We start from the raw sequence: 21,474 nt of genomic DNA on the forward strand, positions 1-21,474 counted from the left end.
CATAATCTTAGCATTGCATGAATACAGAAACAAGCTGATTGCTGATCCATGGGAAGCATGTTTCAACAATTTTTAATATTTCCCAGATATGATACTCTGAAAAATTTCTATTGCTTAAAAATTTCTAACCACACTACTTATATTAAAATTTTCTAAACAAGAACTTCAAAGGCACTAGATGAAGAACAGTAAAGAAATGATTAACTGCTTTGACATACCACTTACAACTCTTCTTCCCACATTACTATATCAGAAGAGATATGTGCAGGAATGCGCATACACACTTATATACGTCATCTATCCTCTCACCCTAACCAAAAGAAAATCTTTTAGTCACTTAACTTGGAACTACATCAAGATTGACACTGTGAACCTTTGCTTCCATAAGAAGTCCTTACTGGGACAAATATTTCCATTTACTACAATGGGACTGGTCACATAAGACTTTTCAAAATCAGTCCCTTAGAGCTTAACGTTATCTTTTTAAGTGCATGCAATTATTTGTAATGACTAACTGTTTGTTTGCTATTTAACCTGAGGCATTTAGTGCATACGTTTTAGCTTCTTTAACTTTAAATGAGTTTTCTTTGGAAACAAAAAGACCTTAGGGTATTTTTGTAATAGTAAATTTCACACCAATCTTTTGTAAAGGACTACCTACGCTCACAGTTTCTTCCCCAGTTTCAATACAGCCAATTAAATATTTATTAAGTATAATAAAGCATCCTGAATCATACAGTACATGGTAGACATACATCTCTTCTTTGTTCATCACAGAAGATTAAATACTATAACAAGTGTTTTTATGAATGGAATTTTCTATAACATAATCCCCATTGGGCAAGTAATACATTACCTCTGCAATACCTTAATTTACATCACTCACTTTAATAAGGCTGATTTAAAAGTTGGTGTTAGGGTATAGTGACTCACATGTTTACTAGTTAAAGGTCCGATCTTAATAGTTGTGAGTACCTCCAACTCCCATTAGGGTTAATGACTTCAACATCAGACTGCTGGAAGAAGTATATTGAACCCTGGTTTAAGCAGATGAGCTCCTGTTAGAATCAGTGAGGTCACTCCGGTATACTGAAGGACTGAATTTGGCCCAAAGGGTCTAATTTTAGTTTAGGATCCAACAACATCTGTCTACTCCTGTCCTCACCAAATTTACACTCATGAATTTATTTCTCTCCTTTCCAGCTAACGTATAAGAAAACCATAAAATGTACCTTTACTGACCTCTCAAAAAGCATTGGACTGACTCATGACTTGTGAGCTTCAGGGAAATAGCAGGCATGTATTTGCAAGCTAAGCTGCAAGAGGGTGGTAAGGTAACCTATATTGACTTTCTTCTGAAATATGATGCACTCGTGACTAAATCTTGCTCACGTTAGTCATAGAAGTTGCCCCAGAAATGTTGCTAGGCCTGCTTGTAGGAGTGAGGAAAGCAGGAACTGCATCACACATATAAACATTCATATAAACTTACAGTAAAAGCATCACCAGAACAAGAAATAGATCACTCCTTTTGGAGATCTATGCTTTTAAATAAGCTCTACCCCACCAGCTCACAGCTACTGACCCAAAGTCTCCAGAGATCCCAGTGGAGATGCTGAACACTCATGCTGGTGATATCACAGATGCATTTCTTGACATCAGACCCCTAATGACTTCACAGAGACTGGTTCTTTGACATCTGATTACCATTCTACATGTGCTGATACAGAGATCTCAGAGAATTCTAGGGTAGTCACATAAAACCTGGAAGCTACAGATGCTTTACAGAGGCCTCTACCTTGACACAAATCCAGGAAATCGAAAGGGCTACACTGTCAATTTGACAAGGCCCTGTGCCCTAGCTTCTGGGTCATCAGACTTGAAGTACTGAGCTAGAGACCACTCAGAAACCTGTACATTGACGTCATCCATCATGCTAAAGCTGCTCAGCTGGGCTATGTCTACATGGCCAAGTTATCTCGAAATAACAGCTGTTATTTTGAAATAACTTTGGCAGCATCTGAATGACACACATGCTACTTTGAAATAAATTCAAAATAGTAGGCACATTATTTCAATTCCAGTAAATGTCATTTCCTGAGGAATAACGCCTATTTTGAAATAGGCCATAATGGGCTCTAAAGGCACTATTTTGAAATACCGCTATGGACATAGCAATGCTATTTCAAAATAACTGGGTGCTATTTCAGGATACATTTTGTGTCAGGCTGTGTTATTTCAAAATGGCTATTTTGAAACAGGGCTGTCATATAGACGTAGCCCTAGTGACTTCACAGTGAGTACAATAGTACAGGCTCCTGAGGGAGAGAAAATGTGCATTTTTAAACATCAAAAATATGTAAAATAGCCATTCTGTATTTTTAAAAAATCATCATCATCATCATCGTCAATTTCTCAAGACTCTCCGAAGCTAAAAACCACATGGTGAATGGCCCATAAAAGAAGTGGAGATTTTACCTTTTTATTAGTCTATAGTGATATTTCCAATCCTAAAATGTGCAAACTGCAACTCAAACCATAGTAATCTGGTGTTTCTGAAGAAGAGACACGGGCGGCGAGGAGGATGGGGGGGAAAGCCATTTTTGAAGGAAAGAGGAAAAAATCATTCTGGTAAGGTAATTAAATAAACATTTTGCTGCCTGTAAACAGCTCAAAGCTTTGAAACTTTCTGAGTATTCTGAGGGGAGATGGATTTGCAGGTAGCGGTGAGGGATAGCTCAATGGTTTGAGCATTGGCCTGCCAAACCCAGGGTTGTGAGCTTACTGTTTGAGGGAGCCATCTAGGGCAAATAGGGAAAAAAAGTAGGATGGTGTGTGGTCCTGCCAAGAGGTCAGGAGACTAGATTCAATGATCCCCCAAGGTCTCTTCTAGTTCTACAAAGTGTGTGAGTGTATCTCTTCAACCCCCTTACCTGCTGTCCCCCTGCACATTTATTAAACAGCCCTGCAAACAAATACAAATGAAAAGCCTTGCCTTTTGAATAACTATACAGAAACCTCCATTCTACTCTCAATAGACACTCAGGTGCTTAGGAGCATAAGTCTTGATGAAAGACAATGTGGTTTAAACTCCTACTGGTTATACCACCCTGCAGGGAATTAAATTGTTTATTTTACTTGCTACATGGTAGACTAGGATCCCGTATTGGGATTCTATTGTAGTTCTATTGTAGTTTTCATTCATCTTGGATGCTGAAATTTGCGCAAGAGCAGAGGGGAAGTTCAGACAGAGCATGAAGAATTCTCACTTTTTGCAAAACCTATGCAAAGGTGAAGAGTGAGGTAATCCTGGTCTTCGGTTATCCCTGGCTTCCCCTACCAAAATGACTTCTAGAAAAAAAGTCTGAACTGGATGAGGGTAGGAACTGGGCCTAGGCTGGATGGATATTTAGTCTGTAAAGATTATAAGAACAACTTTTTAGGGTGAGATATTGCATGTAACTAGATTCTTTAGTGTATTAAGCTTAGCTTTATTTTGTTTCGTAACCTACTTTGTTCTGTGTGCTAACACGTATGACCACTTAAATCCTACTTATTATGCTTAATGAAATCACTTTTGTTTATTAATAAATCTAGGATGAAGAATTGTTACCGTGGGACAGGGACAAGGTGCCTGTCCCTCTGACTCTCTACATGTAGAAACATGAATTTTCATGAGCTTTATCCCATACGGAATTTTATACAATGTAAGATAGATTTAGCTAGGGTTCAGCTATCAGAAGTGCTGTGTAGTTGAGTGCTCGGAAAAGGTCTCATACTTCACAGCTGTCAAACTAAGTCTGCAGCCTGAGAGGTGTGGCCCTGTCCCTGTGTCTCATTTGAAGCAGGCTAAAGAGCTGGGCTCAACAAGACATAAGACAGGGTTGCAAGGTGACTGGGCAGTCAGGGAAAGCAGGCTCAGTGGGGCTATAATTTGAAAACTCATAATTTGCTGGTCTTTATTGTCCTGGTAGCATGTGGGTGGCAACTTTGTATACAAATTATAAGACACTGCTCTATGGTGCTAGTAACACATATTTCAAGTCCGGGGAGTGGCCATCTTAGATCCTCAGAGATAATCTGATACCTTAGCCAGATATAAACAAGGCCAATAAGCTATTACCAGCTAAATGAACATACCCGGGCAGGAATGGTAACATGAATAAAAATATACGTCAGCAAAAAGTAGCATGGAGTTCTTGTCTCTATAGTCTGCCTCTCACCATATTCCCACTTGCAAATGGAAGAGGAGATACCCCAAGAGCATCCATTGCCTAAAGGGCACACAATGCAGCATAGAACTAAGAGAGGGGTCCTCACCTAAGCGTTTGGCCAGGAGTCTGTTACGGCATGTAGTGAGAAAACCTTGCTTTGAATTTAACATAATTTGTTAAGATGGACACTATATGTGTATCTTTATTTTTATTTTTGACTGCATCCCTAACTCCCAGAAAGGGAGTCCTATGGATGAACTCATCAATTTTAATAGCTGGAATGAAGGGGGTTAAAATCCCTGACAAGGAGAAACTTAATCTCTTTTCTGATAACTGGACTCTGAAGGGCAAGGATTCCTAAACATAAGTAAAGAGATCCCCTTGCTGTCTGGCTGTTAGCTCCAAAAGATGCTTTGAACTGATGTATTACTACAACTCTGTCAACTTCTGAATCCTAGACAGAAGCTCATTTGTGTATGCATACCTGTTAATTTTAACCTATAAATAAACTCTCAATTCTCTTTCATTGTCAATAAATCTTTAGTTAATGTATTAGAGGATGAGCTAATAGCACTGTCTCTGGTGTGACATCTATGGTACAAATTGACCTGGGGTAAGAGACGGGACTCTTGCAACCAGAAGTAACCAGAATATGTTCTGATTTTTTGGTGAACGTGACCATTTATCACATAGCCCATTTTATCTGGGTGGCAAAAAAGATTGGTGCATCCAGGGGGGACTGTCTGTGACTTCATTTATAAGACTATATGAATATTTTGGGAGTTTACACTTTTTACTGCATTGGTGAAATCGAATTACAGTATATACGTAATTGATTCAGGAGGGGTTAATCCTGCTTTGAACAGGAGGTTGGACTGGATGACCCTCCTTAGAGCTCTGCCAGTCCTAATATACAACTCTACAACCAGTTTGGCATGTGTGACCTGGTTTCTGAGAGTTTGCCTCAAGCTGATACCCTCAGTCGTAATCCATTCCAGACAGTGTGACGGTGACACCAATGCTCTCACAATGCATGTGAGATCAAGGTTCTCAGCATCTCTCCAGAGACAATCAGCAACTTCCAAAGTTGAACCCGTACCAAATGGACAAAGCATGGAGCTAAGGAGATGCTGATCTTCCCTAAAGAGAAAGGCACACTTGGCTTTGTTTGTCCCAGTGAAACCATGGCCAAGCAACAAGTTGACTTGATTGGGCTCATAAAGAAAAGGCATCCAGCTGGATGATGCAAATTAATATCACCTTTCCTCTCTAGAAAGTGAGAGCAATTCTACAACTCACACTGGGAGAAAAAGTAACATAGCACTCTGTGTGTGTGTGTGTGTGTGTGTGTGTGTAACATAGCACTGTGTGTATGTGTGTAACATAGCACTTTGTGTGTGTGTTTGTGTAAAAACCCACATATTTTTAAAGGAAATTTCCAACGAATTCCTCCAATTTGTGTGCTTCCTTCTCTTTAAGTAGATTCTTAGATTCTGACCTATGGTCTGATTTTATTTTATTTTGTTTTATTTTACAATGACTTTATTTCTGAACGTTAATGCTCAGGCAGCTAGCCTCTCCCCATTTAAGCTGGCTAATTCCCTGGCTCATCCTGGCCACAACAAAAATGTAATTTGTACCCTATCGCTCCTTCCCTTATTTTCAAATTTTCACTTACTTTAAACAAGAGAGACACATGTCCGTTTCTTTATTTACCTATTATAGTGTCCAATCCCTCACCAAGGATGCTCAGAAAACTGCTCAGTGCCTCATGGAAAAGCTTCACATGCTCTGTGTCTGAGCTCCTGTCTGGCAACACTCCCTGTTCACACTGGGCCAGATCCAACATCCATTAAAGTCATTGGCAATCTTTCCATTGACTTCAATGGTCATTGGATCAGGCCCATTAGATGGCAGTTAATTTTATCTGGCTGGCTGACTCCTTAGTTACACGAAAAGAACTCAGCGATTATCTACAGGAAAAAGGGAGTAGTTAAGTTCCTTCATATGCTGCAACATCAAATTGATTTGGCCAGACCTGAATTCTGGAGTTATCTCCATGTCAGGCATTGTTTCTTTTCAGCATATAAGCAGGGTAGGAGGCTCCTTCAATCTCAAAATTGGACACATTTCCAATATAAGCTACATTTAGCCAAGACTAATTCAGGGAGTCTTCAGAGATTTATGAATGCCTGGGAAATAGACCTCAGTCAGGCTTTCACAAGAGGGGAATGAGAATGCATACTTGCTTTCAGGTCTGAAACAGCCAGAAAAGTTAAACACACCTCAGAATTGTGAAAGTTGTACATTGGAATGCATTTAAAGTGGGACCAGTGACCCAGATTGTTAGCCATCTGTGTTGGAGTTCATCTTCATCACCATCATCATCATCATCATCACCACCACCATTCATGGGCTCAGCGTCCATTGGCTTCTGATGCCTCCTTCACTATTTCCTTCCATCTTTACCTGCCCAGCGCGGAGTGGCGTAGTTTCTGCAGAGGAGCTCCACACCAATCCACAGCGTCATCTTCCCATTCTCTGTGGGGTCTGCCTCTCCTATTCGAACTGTCCATCATGCCTCAGCCAATGTTACCTAATGCAAAATAAATAGCTACCCGGGCAACCCAAATCCCCCAAACCACCCACTCACGAAAACAAAACCAAACGAAAACAAACAACCTGGGTATGCAGCTGTTTGATCATTTCTTGTAGGTTGAAAAATTCTGGCTGTATCAGATCAATGGGTTTGCAGATTCTGCAGTCAAAGCCACCCCCTGAGAATTCCTTATCCCCAGTCTCAGGCACATGAGAGAGACTTTTGTCAGTATGAGAGTCCAAAAGGATCTCAGTAGACCAGGCAACAGATGGAAAAAGAAGCAGTCTAACATTAGCTACCGTTGAGAGAATACTTCCCAGCACAGCTAGGCAGACTGGCGCCCACTCTGCTTGAGCGAGGACATTCAAAGTAGCAATGTAGCTGGGATAAGTGGCTCAGGCTGACTGTCCCGCTATATACCCAGGAAGTTTGGGAGGGTTTCTACTTGGGTGGCTAGCCCAAGCCACTGCCTATTCTTTGCCAGCTAGACTGCTACTTTTAGGATGTTAATGCAAGCACAGTTAATGTGTGTCTACCTACCTATGCTGAGAAAAACACTTCCTACTGCAGAGTAAATGTGTCTTAAAAGTCCAGTTAGCTCAAGTTGTAATTTAAATGTTACCCTTAGTCAGAATCCCATCCGTACACAAAAATTTCCAGCTCTAACTAGTACTTTAAGCTCAAGCTACCTTGAAGAGCATGGCATGAAGTGATTCTAAAGCTCCAGCTAGTCACGCAGTGGTAATGAAGCAACGGGAGTTACAACAGCTTCTTGGCAGCTAATCCATTCATTCTGTGCTGCTCTGCAAATCAAATCTGTGTTACTCAATGTTGTTTTTAAGTGTGGTTGCTCTCACTTAAGCTGGGCTAGCTGGAGTTCAGTAACTCAGGTGTACTAACTCCAGCTGTTGCAGTGAAAATGACACACAATGTAGACCATAGGCAATATCTTGGACTGTACTTGGAAACATGTAGGAACCAATCTGGGTTGTAACAGACTCCAAATCAGACTGCTAAGGAAATGGGCCTCTGCATATTGGCCTAGATGCCTTAACCAGTGGGGCTGACAGCCACCGTGTGCTCCAGGAGATGCGGGAGCAGCTCCATAACACAGAAGGGGAGGGTCTGAGGGTGGAAGGGAGGGGGCTGAGGGCTGTCAGCCCTTGGGGCTGCTGTGAGCACCCCTTCCCCTTCTGCAGCCCTCAGAGCCTTGTGGAGTAGCGCTCCAGTGGCTGTTCAAAGGGGCCCAGGCTGGCAGTAGTTAGGAGCTCTGGGCCCCTTTAAAATCTCCGGGACTCAGCACAATTCTCCCCTTTGCCCCTCTGCCCCCATTGGCGAGCCTGGCCTGAATCTGCACCACTGTAATTTAACGGGCATTTTTCTGAGTGGTATTCAAGTATCATCCAAAAAGAGTTCATCTCAATAATCCAGAACGGAATACACAGAACGTAGAACTGGTTGGCAGTTTTTTTCCCTTAAATTTCAATTTTTAAAAATAGGAAAAGCGCTGCTTTTTGGTGAAATTTTTCTGTTTTTCATTTTGAACTTCAAAAAGAAGAAAAAATAAAAACATTCCCCTCCTTTACTTCCCCCCGACACACACGCGCTTCTTTACACTGCCTATAATACAAAATGTCAACAAGAGCTTTCCCCCTGCATGACGAGGAGTGGGCTCAGCAGACAAACACTGAAAGGGAAGAGTGGTATGTTCCCACATATGCTGTGGGAATGCCCCACTGTAGGACACTTCACCTCCTGGAAGAGTTTCAAACACCAGATCATTGATTCCATCATTATTCCTGATCAATCACTACTTTCCTCTGTAGAACCCACACTACACACTCTCCGCCTTCTGAGACAGGATACCTCACACAGTGTAAGCACATGAGGGTCCTAAGAATGTTCACTAATGCAGCAGAGATGCACAGGACTAAGCCATCACAATGTACCATCAGAGACTGGAAAACAGGCAAACAGCATTGATGAGACCATTCTACAAACTGACCTCCTGAGCAAAACTGAGGCAGACACAGAAATGCCTACAAAATGTGAACGAATAGCAAATGAAAAGCAGAAATAAATCCATGTGTCTTACCTCATCTGTGTCATCCTTATCATTAGTTTCATTTCTGAGTTTCTTCTCTCGCACTTTGGTTTCATATTCTGGCCTGGGATGTTCCTGAAACAAGTCAAAATCAAATCACGCCTATGGCAAAAGGTTTTCAAAGCTGATTACTGGCACAATATGAAAACACCACAAATACATTGAGACATAGTTCCTCGGTTGTGAAATGATAAAACACGATGAGTACACAGCCACAAAGAACTGAGATCAAACACTCATGAGTTTATCTAAATGGAAAAGTTAGTCAAACCTTTACATGTTCCTTGGTGCATTTTTGATGGTGAAAAGGGAGAAAGAATATATTAAAAAATATTCTCCGTAAAGTTGGGTACTGTAAAAGAAGCAAAATTCTAAACATGTTGAGTTATTCACACTATAATATACATGCTATACAAAACTTAGATATAGCATAATTTAGGTGATACATAACATATCTGATACATAACATAGGTAGTTCTCAATTGTATTTGACTCCTGACCCACAAAATAGCCTCAAAATCATTCCAAAATCTTTTGTGGCTGGCAAGGGTTGTGGGATTTGATTCACTAGAAAATTTTTCAGCTATTTTGTGGGGTGCAGATCAAAGAAGTTGAGAATTGGATGGCCCTTTTAGACATCTTAAAATATGCTAGTTTATGCTTTAGAGGTAAGTACTGCCTTTTATTATCAGAACACACAGCAGTGGATGTGAAAGTGGAAGGTCTGAGTGGTGGGTGCCAGAGGCCTTCTTCCTGAATAGGGCAATATCAAGCCAACTGCCTTCCTTTAAGGGAAAGTAAACAGCCCTTAAAATACCGATATTTACTACTAAAAAGTATAGTGAGCATTCTCCACAACAGCATCCTCTCTGACAATTTACCAGTCCAATCCACTTATGCCCATTTTAGGGGGTACAGTGCTCCAGCAATGCCATTAAGCCTGGTAAAACTGTTACAAAAAGTTACCAGCCTGGTCACAAAATCTATTTGCTAATAAAAACAGTCAGGCACCTCAGAGAGAATAGGTTTTGAACTCCAAGGAACAAGTTGTATTAGCTGATTGTGTACTGTGTTATTGTGCTATAAAAACATGTCAAGTAAAGTCTTTTATGAAAATGTAATTTTCTTAACTTACTTAGCATGCATACCTCTCTCATAATGCTCTGAAGAATGTATGGTTTTGTGCATATAGAGTAATGTGCTCAAAAACTTCAGCTCTACCTCATGGCAGGATAGTGTGTGATCAGACAGGCAGAAGAGTCTCCCAGGCCAGGTGGTTACACAAAACTGGTAAATGTCCATAGCACCATTCAGGAAAAGTTAATGGAAATAGAGTGAGACAAAATAGCTCCACTCTGAATATCAATAGCAACTAAAGAGAAAAACTTGCAACCCTTTTGTAAATAGAAGGGGGTTGAATTGAAAGGCGTCCAGAAAATGAGGGAAAGTCTCTTGGCAATAAATTGTCCATGAAATGCTGGATCTCCCCGCCACCCCCACCACCATCAGAGTTAGGTTTATATTGGAAAACTGTTTAGAGGCAATAGGTAAGTTGTACTAGAAAAGTGAATGTATGTTCTATAGAACTGTAAAGCCTAAGGCAGTGGCAGGCAAGATACAGCCTGCCTAACACTTGAATCTTGCCTGCGGGCTGTTTCTGGCCCACATATGATTTATATCCTGCTGCCGGAGAAGCAGCGGTATCAGGAGATGCAGGTTTTTTAAATAGCCACAGGAACCCCAGGCAGCGGCCAGGCAGTGCCGTAGCAGCTGGGTCCGGGAGACACAATCTATTTCAATGCCATTTAAATGCTCCTGGCCCCTGGTGCTATTGTGCCACCTCAAGCTCCTGCAGCTGTTTAAAAAGCCTGCGGCTCCCAACCCTGCTGCTACCTCAGCAACATCAGGGTCAGGAGCCAAGAGCCCCTTAAATAGCAGCAACTAAAAGGGTTCTGGGCTAAGAATTCTACTGCTACTGCACTGCCTGGACCCTTCTCGTTGTCTCTGAGGTATTTAAGAAGCCTGTGGCTCTCGGGCCCAGCAACTACTCTGGCAGAGGGGTGTAAATAGTATGGGGCCAGACGCAGCCCATAGGCAGGATTTGGTCCTCAGGCCATATCTTGCCTACTCCTGCAACAGACAGAGAGGTAACTTCATTAATACGAAACGTGAAGCCACTGACAGCTTCCCAGAATTCATGGAGTGACCCCAGCAAAAACCATTGCCTTCCCTGTTCTAAGCTTATGTCCTTATGTTTATTTACTGTTTAGTTGTATATTTTTGCTCTCCCCTATATTCCATCTTTCAGTCTGGGGCTTTTCCATTAAAATAAATGGTTTCTCTCTTTTTACCCAAGCAGGTCTCTGTTGTGCAAACTGCGTGGAGTGTGCCTGCAAACATGAACTGGTATTTAGGGGGCTAATAAACCAGAAGAGAAAAGAGTGAGGATCCACTACTTAAGAAGTCTGGAAGGATGAATTTAGGGACACTCAGGCCTGGAGTTGGAGTCACCCTTCAAAAGGTGACAAGGCTGGTGGAAGCCAGGGTGAGACTTTGTGCTGATGGGCAGGCTATAGATGTCAGAAATCTGAGTCATACCAGCATAGCATTAAGGCACCCCAACAAGGCAAGCAATAAAAAGATCTCTGACTGGTCTGTGTGAGACCCAGAAAAACAAACAAACAAAAAAAACCTGAAGTTACGACTGAGTTCCAGAGGCTGTAGTTTTTGTTTTGTACATTAGTTTGTTAACAAATTTGCTATTTTTCTATTAAACTATGTGTTGTTCAAGACAAACCTTTCAGTGTGCCTCTATCTGCATTCCACACATCCACACCTGGATTAACAATCTAAAATATCTTCATGCAGTCTTTCAAAGCTGCCTTATCCCTGATAGAATGGACCTTAAGACCTTCTGGAACAAGAGTATGTGGGGTGTGTGTATGCTGTTTTTACAAGTACATTACACTAAACAATGCACACTATACATTTAGAGATTTGAGCCTGATTCTGATCACATTTGCACTGACATAAATCAGAAAAAACTCCACTGAAGTCAGCAAAGTTATACCATTGTACAACTAGCGTGGATTCAGAATCAAATTCTTTGTCTGAAAATGGGAAGTCCGTTAGAGGTAGGACAATAAGCTAGAAATAGTTCTGATGATTTGAGGAAGGCCAAATGTCCATGTAGGGATACACACGAATCCCAATACTGGAGGAGGGCCAATACAGCTGCCAAACACTTATTGAAAACCATGTGAGCCAACATACTCTGAGGCTAAATGAATACTCAGAGTGCAAAACGAGAATTCCCATCCTGAAAACAAAGAGCCAAATCCTGGAGTCCTTACTTGGGTGAAACTCTCATTGACGTCAGGGGGAGAACAATCAGAGAACAATCTCCAAGGTTTGTCCCAAACATACAATAAAGAGATATCCACTACATGTTCTAGATGAGAATACAAACCAAAGACACACAGATAATTGCACTATTATGGAGAAGGATCATAGAGGAAACAGAGCTTTCCTGAATTTCTCCTTGATTTGAGATGAGATTTATTAAAAAAATTGTACAAAGCACCCTTCATAAATACATTTGGCATACTGAACAGAAGTAAATAAATAAACACAGCTTCAGAAAAACAGACCAGAGAGACCATCTAGTAAAAATGGGAAAGACAAATATAAAACTCCATTAAAAGAGTTAATAAGGAGGTAGGGTTAAAATGGTCAAAGGAAATGCTGGTTTTGAATTGAAAGGCCTTACGCCAAAGCCTTAAATACAAGCAGACAAGGAGAGTGACAGACACCTGTAGGGAGGGAGTCTCACAAATGGGAACTCCAAAGACCAAGCTGCCACCCAAATGAAGATGGAAACTTGGAACAATGGGAAGAAAAGCCCAGCTGCTCTGCGCTTTGAGAAATTTCATTACTGAAAATAAAGGATGAGCTTCAAACACCTATATTTCTTGGAATGCTGATGTGGAAATAAAGTTTGGGGTAAGATTCTCATTTTTGCTGTGGTTTAGTTGTCAGTGGAATTTCAATACATTCTAAGGCCTTTTACAATTGCCAGAATGATATAAAGGGACCATGAAAATAGGGCCTATGGGCTTTCTAGTCCAGAGGTCTATTGACATTAAATTTGATTTGCAGAAGAAACCAAAAAAAAAAAAAAGTTGAATAACAACCTCATTTTAAAGAACGTTAACAGTATAAATGCAAGGCTAGAAAATAGAAGCCACTGTGGGAACAGGAAGGAATTACCCAAGCGAACTCACTCCAAAGCAAACACAAACAAAATAAATGGCTCATATACATATTATAAGACATTTTTAAAGGACTCTCAGCTGGGCATCCCATTTTATACCCATATGTATTTGCAGGATCAAACAATTACATTTTTACTTGTAGTTTACAATTCAAGTAATCAAATGACTAAATTCCACTAGGAATTATTTGAGCAATTCGTAACAGGCTAAAGAGCATTTTTCTTCTTGATCATTAGTCCAAGTCTAGCTCATGTTGATAGTCACAAGATAGTAGCTGGAATCTTATGTTTCAAAAAGAACCACCTTCAAGAGTCCTGAGAACTATGATATGGAATATTTTGTTTCAAATTATTTCTACTGGAATTAAAGTTGCCACTCCTGCAGACAGGCTAACGTGTTTAACAGCTGCTTTCCTACCCCGCCAGTAATGCCCCCTAATGAGTAGGGTAATCTTAGTGAATAATATATTAATAGTTTATCACAAATATTGCAGCACATCTCTTGCTAGCCATAAGTTCTGAAAAGCAGGCTTTGCACCTCTGGGGAGCTGGGAATCCCAGTTCTCATTGTGAGTCAACATTTGTTTCTAGACTTGGTAGTTCAGAAGACATTGGATTTTAAGTATGGGACATCACAAGGAGAAAGGTTAATTATGATATTTTTAGAAGTTTCTAATATTCATTACATTACATTTTTTCTATCCTTCCAAGGTCTGTGCAGTTGGAATGCATGATCATAAGGTACCCTGCCCTACCGGCTGAATGGATATTGAAAGCAGTAGTCCCAGCTGAAAGAGAGCATAGATAAGAAATAGCCAAGGCAGCAAACTTGAATCCTCTGCATGGTGGACTCAGTATTGGTTCCCACAGCCCAGTGGAGGGGGTGGGCCTCTCCATCTCTGCCCCCACACACATTTGAGAGGTAGGCCCCTGGCAGTCAGGAGCAGGGACAGAGATTTCTACATCTCCTTTTAGGGAAGGAGACTGGCAGCGTGGCCCTTTGAAAAGTAGGCTGCCCCCCAAGCCCTACAACCACATTCCTATTACAGTGGTCTATCAATGGACAACTCACAAAAAGCAAAAGTAGTGAAATTTGCCAAATGTATTGTTACAAATGATTCATCTAGTTTGAAGATGGATACATGCAGAATACACAGAGTCTCTCTCACACACAATTACCTGTGAATAAGGTGAGGTTACCACATCATCACATGGCACAGTGTGGAATCAAGTTGTTATTGGCATGAATTTATGGTGACCTTGCTTTACTCATGCAGTGCCAAGTGCATGGGAGAAAGTCATCTACAGATAATTGCTGTATGTCAAATAAGCTAAAATAAAACTTCATCAAACTTCATGAATAAAATGTTTTTCTTTCCTCCCAAAAAACAACCTTAAGAGTACATAAATGCCTGTTTAATTTTATAGGCAAACTAGTGCCATCAGTGTTGGCTGACATTGACTTAAATAATATCAGAAAGTATTAGGTGTAGAGCACCAGAATCCAGTACTCTTATTCTTGTTGAGAAATATGTTACTTTCTACAATATTCTTATAGGTCTTAATGTGAGAAACACTAGAGAAACAGACATCATTCTGGCAGTAAAAAGGGATCTGAAAGGGAGCATAAATGCAAAGCAGGCCACTTTTAAGACCCCCTTTTATCTGATTATATTAAGGAGAGTCGGGCCCACCAAGAGTAGAGGGAGAAGAATCTGGCCCATTAGGAAAAATCATTTCTAACCTGTATGCATCGGTCAGGTTCCATGTGGCTGATGTGGCTAACTGGATGTGGCTCACAGGGTGGCACTTCCTCTCACTTCACAGCTATTGCACTCCTATATTCATAGTCCACATTTTACATATAAAAAAGGATGTAGTCCTACAGTTGCAAGAAAACTTTCCAAACATGAACCATATGCACAGCAATACCATGTTGAATTTACCGCAGAGCCCAATACATTAATTCTGGAAGATGTGAACTCCACCCATGCACCTCAAGATAGCTTCTGCTATCAAAGTGTATTCATTTTACCAATGGGAGTGAGGGGACATGAGTCTTCCTCTCTTCAGACCCCAGGAGGCATACAAATAAAATGTCAGGGGGCTTTTGGTGAGGCAGAGATTATGTATGTGCTTTCAACACAAATGCAGGCTTGGAGCCCATTTGATCTCCACATACATTTAAACATTCATTTGGGGTAGCAGCAACTCAGAGAATCAAGAATAACCAAGGAGAATAAATTGATCTGAGGACTTAGGCAAGTCACCCATGAACAAGCCAAGAACCACCCCTGACGGAAAAGAAATAAATAAGCGGAAAAGGAAACAGATTAGATGGTCATTGAGGTGGCAAAAGCTAGTTTAGAATTAGGAATTACTGCTGCATCAGACACGGCTGCTAGAGCACTTTGCATAGTGGAGATGTTAAGAGCCACAGAACAAAGCTGTAGACCCTGACTATGATGTAAAGCACATCAAAGCAGGGGATGCAGCAGCTCCACAAGCACCCTTACTTCCAGCACGTAGGGATCCAACAGTTCCTGATGCTTCTGCAGGTCAGCAGCCCCAGAAACTAATTTAACGTGGAAAAATGTTCAACCGTAGATCTTTCCTGACTAATAAATGAGATAACACATTCCTTGATTTCTCTACTCTACCAGTGAAAAGGTGTTTAAAAGGTGCCTTTAAATTCAATTTATAAAAGAAGCAACAGTGAGAACAAAATAGTTTTGCCTAAGGCCTGAATGTTTTTCTGGTTTCCTTTCCCAGCTGCCCTAAAATAAAACCATGTCCTCCATAATTTAAACATAATGGCTTTGTCTACACTAGAGAGTTTTATAGACAAAGCTGGGGTTTTGTCAACAAAACTCGAGGTGTCTCTACACACAAAATGCATTTTGTCAACAGAAACTGTTGACAAAAAAGCTGCGTTGATGCTCTGGACTCAGTGGATCAAAAGATTAATCTGCTTTTATGTTTCCACATGATCTGTCAACAGAAGTTTTGTCCAAACATCTCTTCTGACAGTAACTTCTGTAGACAGATGCCTCTAGTGTAGACATAGCCAAAATGATTAAATGGAATGTTAAAGGACAAATATTCATTTGGAGTATCCTGTCAAGACGGGCTACAGCGTGAATCAAGGTTGGATTCAGATTCTTTAAAAAACTAATAATGGACTGCAAGAAAAGATTAATGGCAAGATAATTAAATATGCAGAGTTGTCGGGAGAGGGAAATTTTAGAAGCACTGATGCTGTAAGAGACAGATTGCAGCCAGTGTATGGCATTGTGTCTGCACATCTCTCCTTGACCACCAGTGGCCTCTGGTCACCAGTGAAGCTGAAGCAGAATGAGAGGCTGAGTTACTCTGGTGCTGCTTGGTCATCTTGTGTATGGTTTTATGCCAAAAGCAGATAAGTTTGCCCTATGCTTGCTTTTCTAGCAGCAAAGACTCTACACCTGACAAAACTGAATTCGGTTGGTTGCCGCATAGACCTTCCAGGGCATGTCTTCACTTGCCCCCAACTTCGAAGGGGGCACGCTAATCAGGGCCATGGGAGATTACTAATGAAGTGCTGCTGTGAATATGCAACACTTCATTAAGCTAATTCTCCCCATGGCAACTTAGACGCATCAAACTTTGAAGTACTGGAGTGCGTGTAGCTGGGCACACTTTGAAGTGCCCGCGCTACTTCAAAGTCCCTTTACACATGCTGGCACTTTGAAGTTTCGAAGTTGCCACGGGAGGGGGGTGAAATAATTACATCAGCACTTCATTAGTAATCTCCTGTGGCCCTGATTACCATGCCCCCTTCGAAGTTGGGGGCAAGTGTAGACCCAGCCCCAGAGTTCGATGTTACTTGAAAACTTAGTACACACTGAAGTGTAAAAACTAGGACAGAGAAGATTGAGTTAAGTTTCCATGCAAGAACAAAGAGAAAAAGGGGAAAAATCTGTGAGCAGATCACTTATTACCCAATCTTCAAGCACACAGTAACAAAGTTTTGCTCTTACCAAATAGATTCACTGCTATAAGGAATCAGCCTGAGTTACACAAGGCAAAGACACCATGCTTGAATTAAGACCAGGGCTCCGTGTTTTGGCCATTTAATGAGGAATTTTTGATGAATGTATCCAGTTCCACAAAATTCTGCCTCTTGCTTCTAAGTATCCATTTTGAAAAGGATATTCTCAGTTCCCATGTTGAAAATAACCTTAACTGACACTGTTTGCATATTAAGATCTTTCTCATCATCCCCAAAGCCACAAGAGGAAGCACATCCTGTTTCTTGGAAACTCATCGCTTTAGGTGAAAAGTTTCAAAGATTTTTGAAAGATTGTAACTTTAGTTCACAGAATCTTTAAATATAGGCATTCAGCTACTTCCCCACAAGTCACTTTGAAAATCCTGAAGCTCCTAAACAGCATAGATTTGTTTTACTTGTTCTCTTGAATGGCAGAATTCATCTTCATCTTGGAAACACAAATACATTAAAGACAGCCTCCATTAAATGCTGAAAGTATTTTGAAGATGAAAACATAACTCTTTGCTAGGCTAAAACATTCTTGTTGTTTTTATTTCCCATGTTAAGTGATTGTGGAGTTTAAGAAAAATGTTTCTCTAGCTCTAAGGAAAAATGTTTCCTACTCTAGCATAGTCCTCACACTTGCTTTATTGGTTATTACACAACATAGTTGAAAACAGGCCTGGTGAAAGTTGAATATTAAGGACAACTTTCAGAGGTACAAGAGAGTTTAGAGCCAGACTTTGAAAGGTACTTAAACACAGACTTCAGTGGGAACTTGATACCTAAATACCTTTGAAATGTAGATTTTACTGTATTTATTATTTTCAATATTTTTTGCTTACTTGTATAAGTTTATATTTTTTCAAGCCAATTATCAACCATTTTCAATCAGTGCCCAGTACTATCTATTATGTTTGTGGATTTTGGGTATACAAACAGTATTAATCTTCTATAAATTTGTACAGTGGCCAACTGCAGCTCAACATTCAGGCCTTGCTGAGATGTCTTTCTCAGACTTTTATTGCCAAGATACTTTAAAATAAATGATTACGTTTATCTCTGGTATAATTCTAATGAAGTCAGAGAGTGTGCACCACAGAGTAATCCAGCCCACAGTGTCTAAAGCAACATTATTTCACAGACCTAGGGAGGCAGAACAAAAACACACACTTCAGTGTAACCCTCATAATATAACTCTCAACTGTCAAAGTTTTTGTGGTTGTATTCCTGCCTGCCTCTAGATTCATAACACATATCCCAGATCCATTAGGACTCACTTGTTTAGACTTCTTTTCCATGTCTCCCTCTTAAAACATCATAATCCCCAACCTTTCCCTGTTCTCTTTTCATCTCCATTTCCTCTCTGATCCTGCATCCTCCTCTGCTGCTCTGTCAGCTTGGCCTGACCTAAGCCTTGGTTTTCCCTTCTTCCTGTCACCTCTAATTCTTTGAGAGCTTCCTCAGCAGAATTTAGGATAATGTGGCATCAAAGTCTGTTATAAGGGAGAGTAAACATGATACAAGCTCCTTTATAAAACTGATGTCTAAAGGCTCAATAGAAACTGTGCCATCTTCTGCCTGTTCCTGGAAAATGCCAAAAGCAGACGAGAGCAGTAGGGAAGATGCCTGTAATCTAGACTGAGACAGGTGTAGCATTTTGTGTGTGTGACAAGTGAAAGAATTTGTTACAGGACAGGCCACAAAAAACTTTTCTACTTGAAGTTTGACATAATTCCTTCCATTGAAAGACTTCACAGTGCTTTACAAGGAATTTGTGACGCATGTGAGGTCTATGTCACCACCGTTCTACAGCTGAAGAAACTGGGATTCAGGGAAGTTAGGCAGCTTGCTGAAGTCTGTCACGGACTGCCCATGGCATCCTGGCTCTCAGTCTTGTGCTCTAGCAAACAGAAAAAGCCTTGTGCTCTAGCAAGTAGAAAAAGTAATCCTTTCCCAGCTAAGTTGTACATGTGTCTGGCAAATATCAGATAAATTGCATAAGACAAGCATGAAAGAGTCTGTGGTTTGTGGTTGTATACCTGGCCCAATGGAAAACACTGTACTTTCTCCCTTTATCATATTGGCATGGCAACCTATAAAGCACCTAGAGTGTTCCAGAGAAAAATAATTCCTCCTAGACCACCTGAGAATCTAGCAGCAGACAAATTACTGCCTCCCATCCACCAGCATACAGTTCTTCGATGAGCTGACACAAAATATCCTCCTGTAATATAAAATGAGAGTAGTGGGCTATCCAATGTACATGGGCCACCTCCCCATGCTCTCTCTCTGCATCCACGTTGAAATGCTGGTATGGTTCAAAAGGCACACCCTGCAAATTCTAGGCACACAAACACAGTCAGCAAAACTACCCTGTCCCAGGAGGCAGTCTTTGTTACTACAATCTTGCAGGCATTAGCATGAAAGATGTCCACTCATATGGCCCACACACTAGCCTAAGATGCCCCTCAATGGTTTGATGAGCCATCAGAGGCAACTGTCTGCTGAACCTGGATTTGGACCCATGCCATTCAGTCAGTATGTAGCTTATTTACAGGGCAGAACCCATCCAGGAGACCCAGATGAGATACACAGACTGCCTTCCTTAGAAGCCTATCCCCTTTGTTCATCATCACTGCCTAGATGGGCAAATTCCCAACAGCCCGCCCTTATGCCTGCTTCTATTCCAGTTAGCCCTTGTTCCTACTCCAGCCAGGCCTGTTTCCTTTCTAGCCAGACCCTCCTCCAGCCTGCATCTGTTCTTGCCTCAGCTGGTGGCCCAGAGACTCTGACAAAGGGCAGCTTAAACAACTTATCAAAAGACATAAGCAAAGCTACCAGCGCTAGTTGGGTTTCTGTCGCTGATATCAGAGTGCATGCAGAAGAGGGACATGGGGATTTTGCTGACTGGGAGAAGGTTTGGACCAGAGCTGTTTACTCTTTCTGACTGTTTCATTACTTGCTGTATGAATTGCTGCAGAGTCCACAGTGATTGCTGTGTTAAGAACAATTTTGGCCACTTTTCCATTATCGTATTCTTTGTCTTTCATACTTCCAGATCCATCCAACAAGATTTGGTTTCCACAACATCAGGTATATTACGCGACAAGTCAAGGTGGCCGTGGCTTGGGATCAGCAGGAGGGGAAATACTAGCACATTTGGGGTAAAAAGGATCATGAAAATAGGGGCTTCTTCATGGCTCTTCTCGTCCACATTTTGAAGGAATGTTGCTCCCAGAACCATCAAAAATCAGAGAGTGAAAGAGCATAAACTTTAATAGCAGTCTTTCCATGGAAATGCCTTTAATGAAGCTACTTGTTTCCACTGAATCCAACCACAATCCACAACTCATGGCTTTGTTCACTTACCATCCCTGCAGTACACAACTACCTTTGAACATAAAGCAAAATACAGCTCCTATAACTGGATTTTAAAATCCTAAAACAAACAGCTCACATAGGCTGAACTTCAGCCTATGTCTTCCACTATGCTTTTATCCGCTAATACTTAAAACTTATACAACACCTTATAAGCACTTCATGCATATTAACTAATTAACACAAGCAGATAGAAGGCTGAACCACAAATGCCAGGGAACTACAACTGTCTTCTTATTCTGTAATCTTGCCCAACAATCTTGTAATCTTGTCTCCACTTGTCCCAGACTGGGTTACATCTTTCCTTCTGCCATTCAGCAAGTCCTTAAGCTTATGAAGCACCACATGCCCAAGTCGAGCAGCTGATAACTGCGTGCCTGTCAGTGCCTATCCACATAATAGTTGCTCTTATGGCTACATACTAGCACACTTTAATCTCCAAAATCCTAACAGAATTGAATAGATGAAGAATTTTGTGGATGAAGGAAAGAATCAGCTATCTTACAGTCATTATTCCTGTCCTTTCCTGTACAGTCATCATTCTATCCTGAGGAGAGAGCAAGAGGCAATGGGCTTAAACTGCAGCAGGGGAGGTTTGGGTTGGACATTAGGAAAAAGTTCCTAACTGTCAGGGTGGTCAAGTACTGGAATAAGTTGCCAAGGGAGGTTGTGGAATCTCCATCGCTGGAGATATTTAAGAACAGATTAGATAGATGTCTATCAGGGATGGTTTAGACAGTACTTGGTCCTGCCATTGGGGCAGGGGGCTGGACTCGATGGCCTCTCGAGGTCCCTTCCCGTCTTAGCATTCTATGATTCTATGACTCTTTGGAATGTGTAACTGATAGGACTTTCAGTTCTTTGTGTGGTTCA

The 21,474-nt window shown here is 41.1% G+C and overlaps 1 protein-coding gene across 1 annotated transcript in view; it reads right to left on the reverse strand.

The window, feature by feature from the left end:
* The window catches only part of ANO2 (anoctamin 2), a 281,244-nt gene that overhangs the window by 139,720 nt on the left and 120,050 nt on the right, over positions 1–21,474 (reverse strand). The window contains exon 13 of the mRNA XM_074983665.1: positions 8,909–8,992. Coding sequence (XP_074839766.1) covers positions 8,909–8,992 — 84 coding nt within the window. The remainder of the gene's footprint in view (positions 1–8,908; positions 8,993–21,474) is intronic.

Source organism: Carettochelys insculpta, chromosome 1, assembly GCF_033958435.1.
Source record: "Carettochelys insculpta isolate YL-2023 chromosome 1, ASM3395843v1, whole genome shotgun sequence".
NCBI classification, from domain to species: domain Eukaryota; kingdom Metazoa; phylum Chordata; order Testudines; family Carettochelyidae; genus Carettochelys; species Carettochelys insculpta.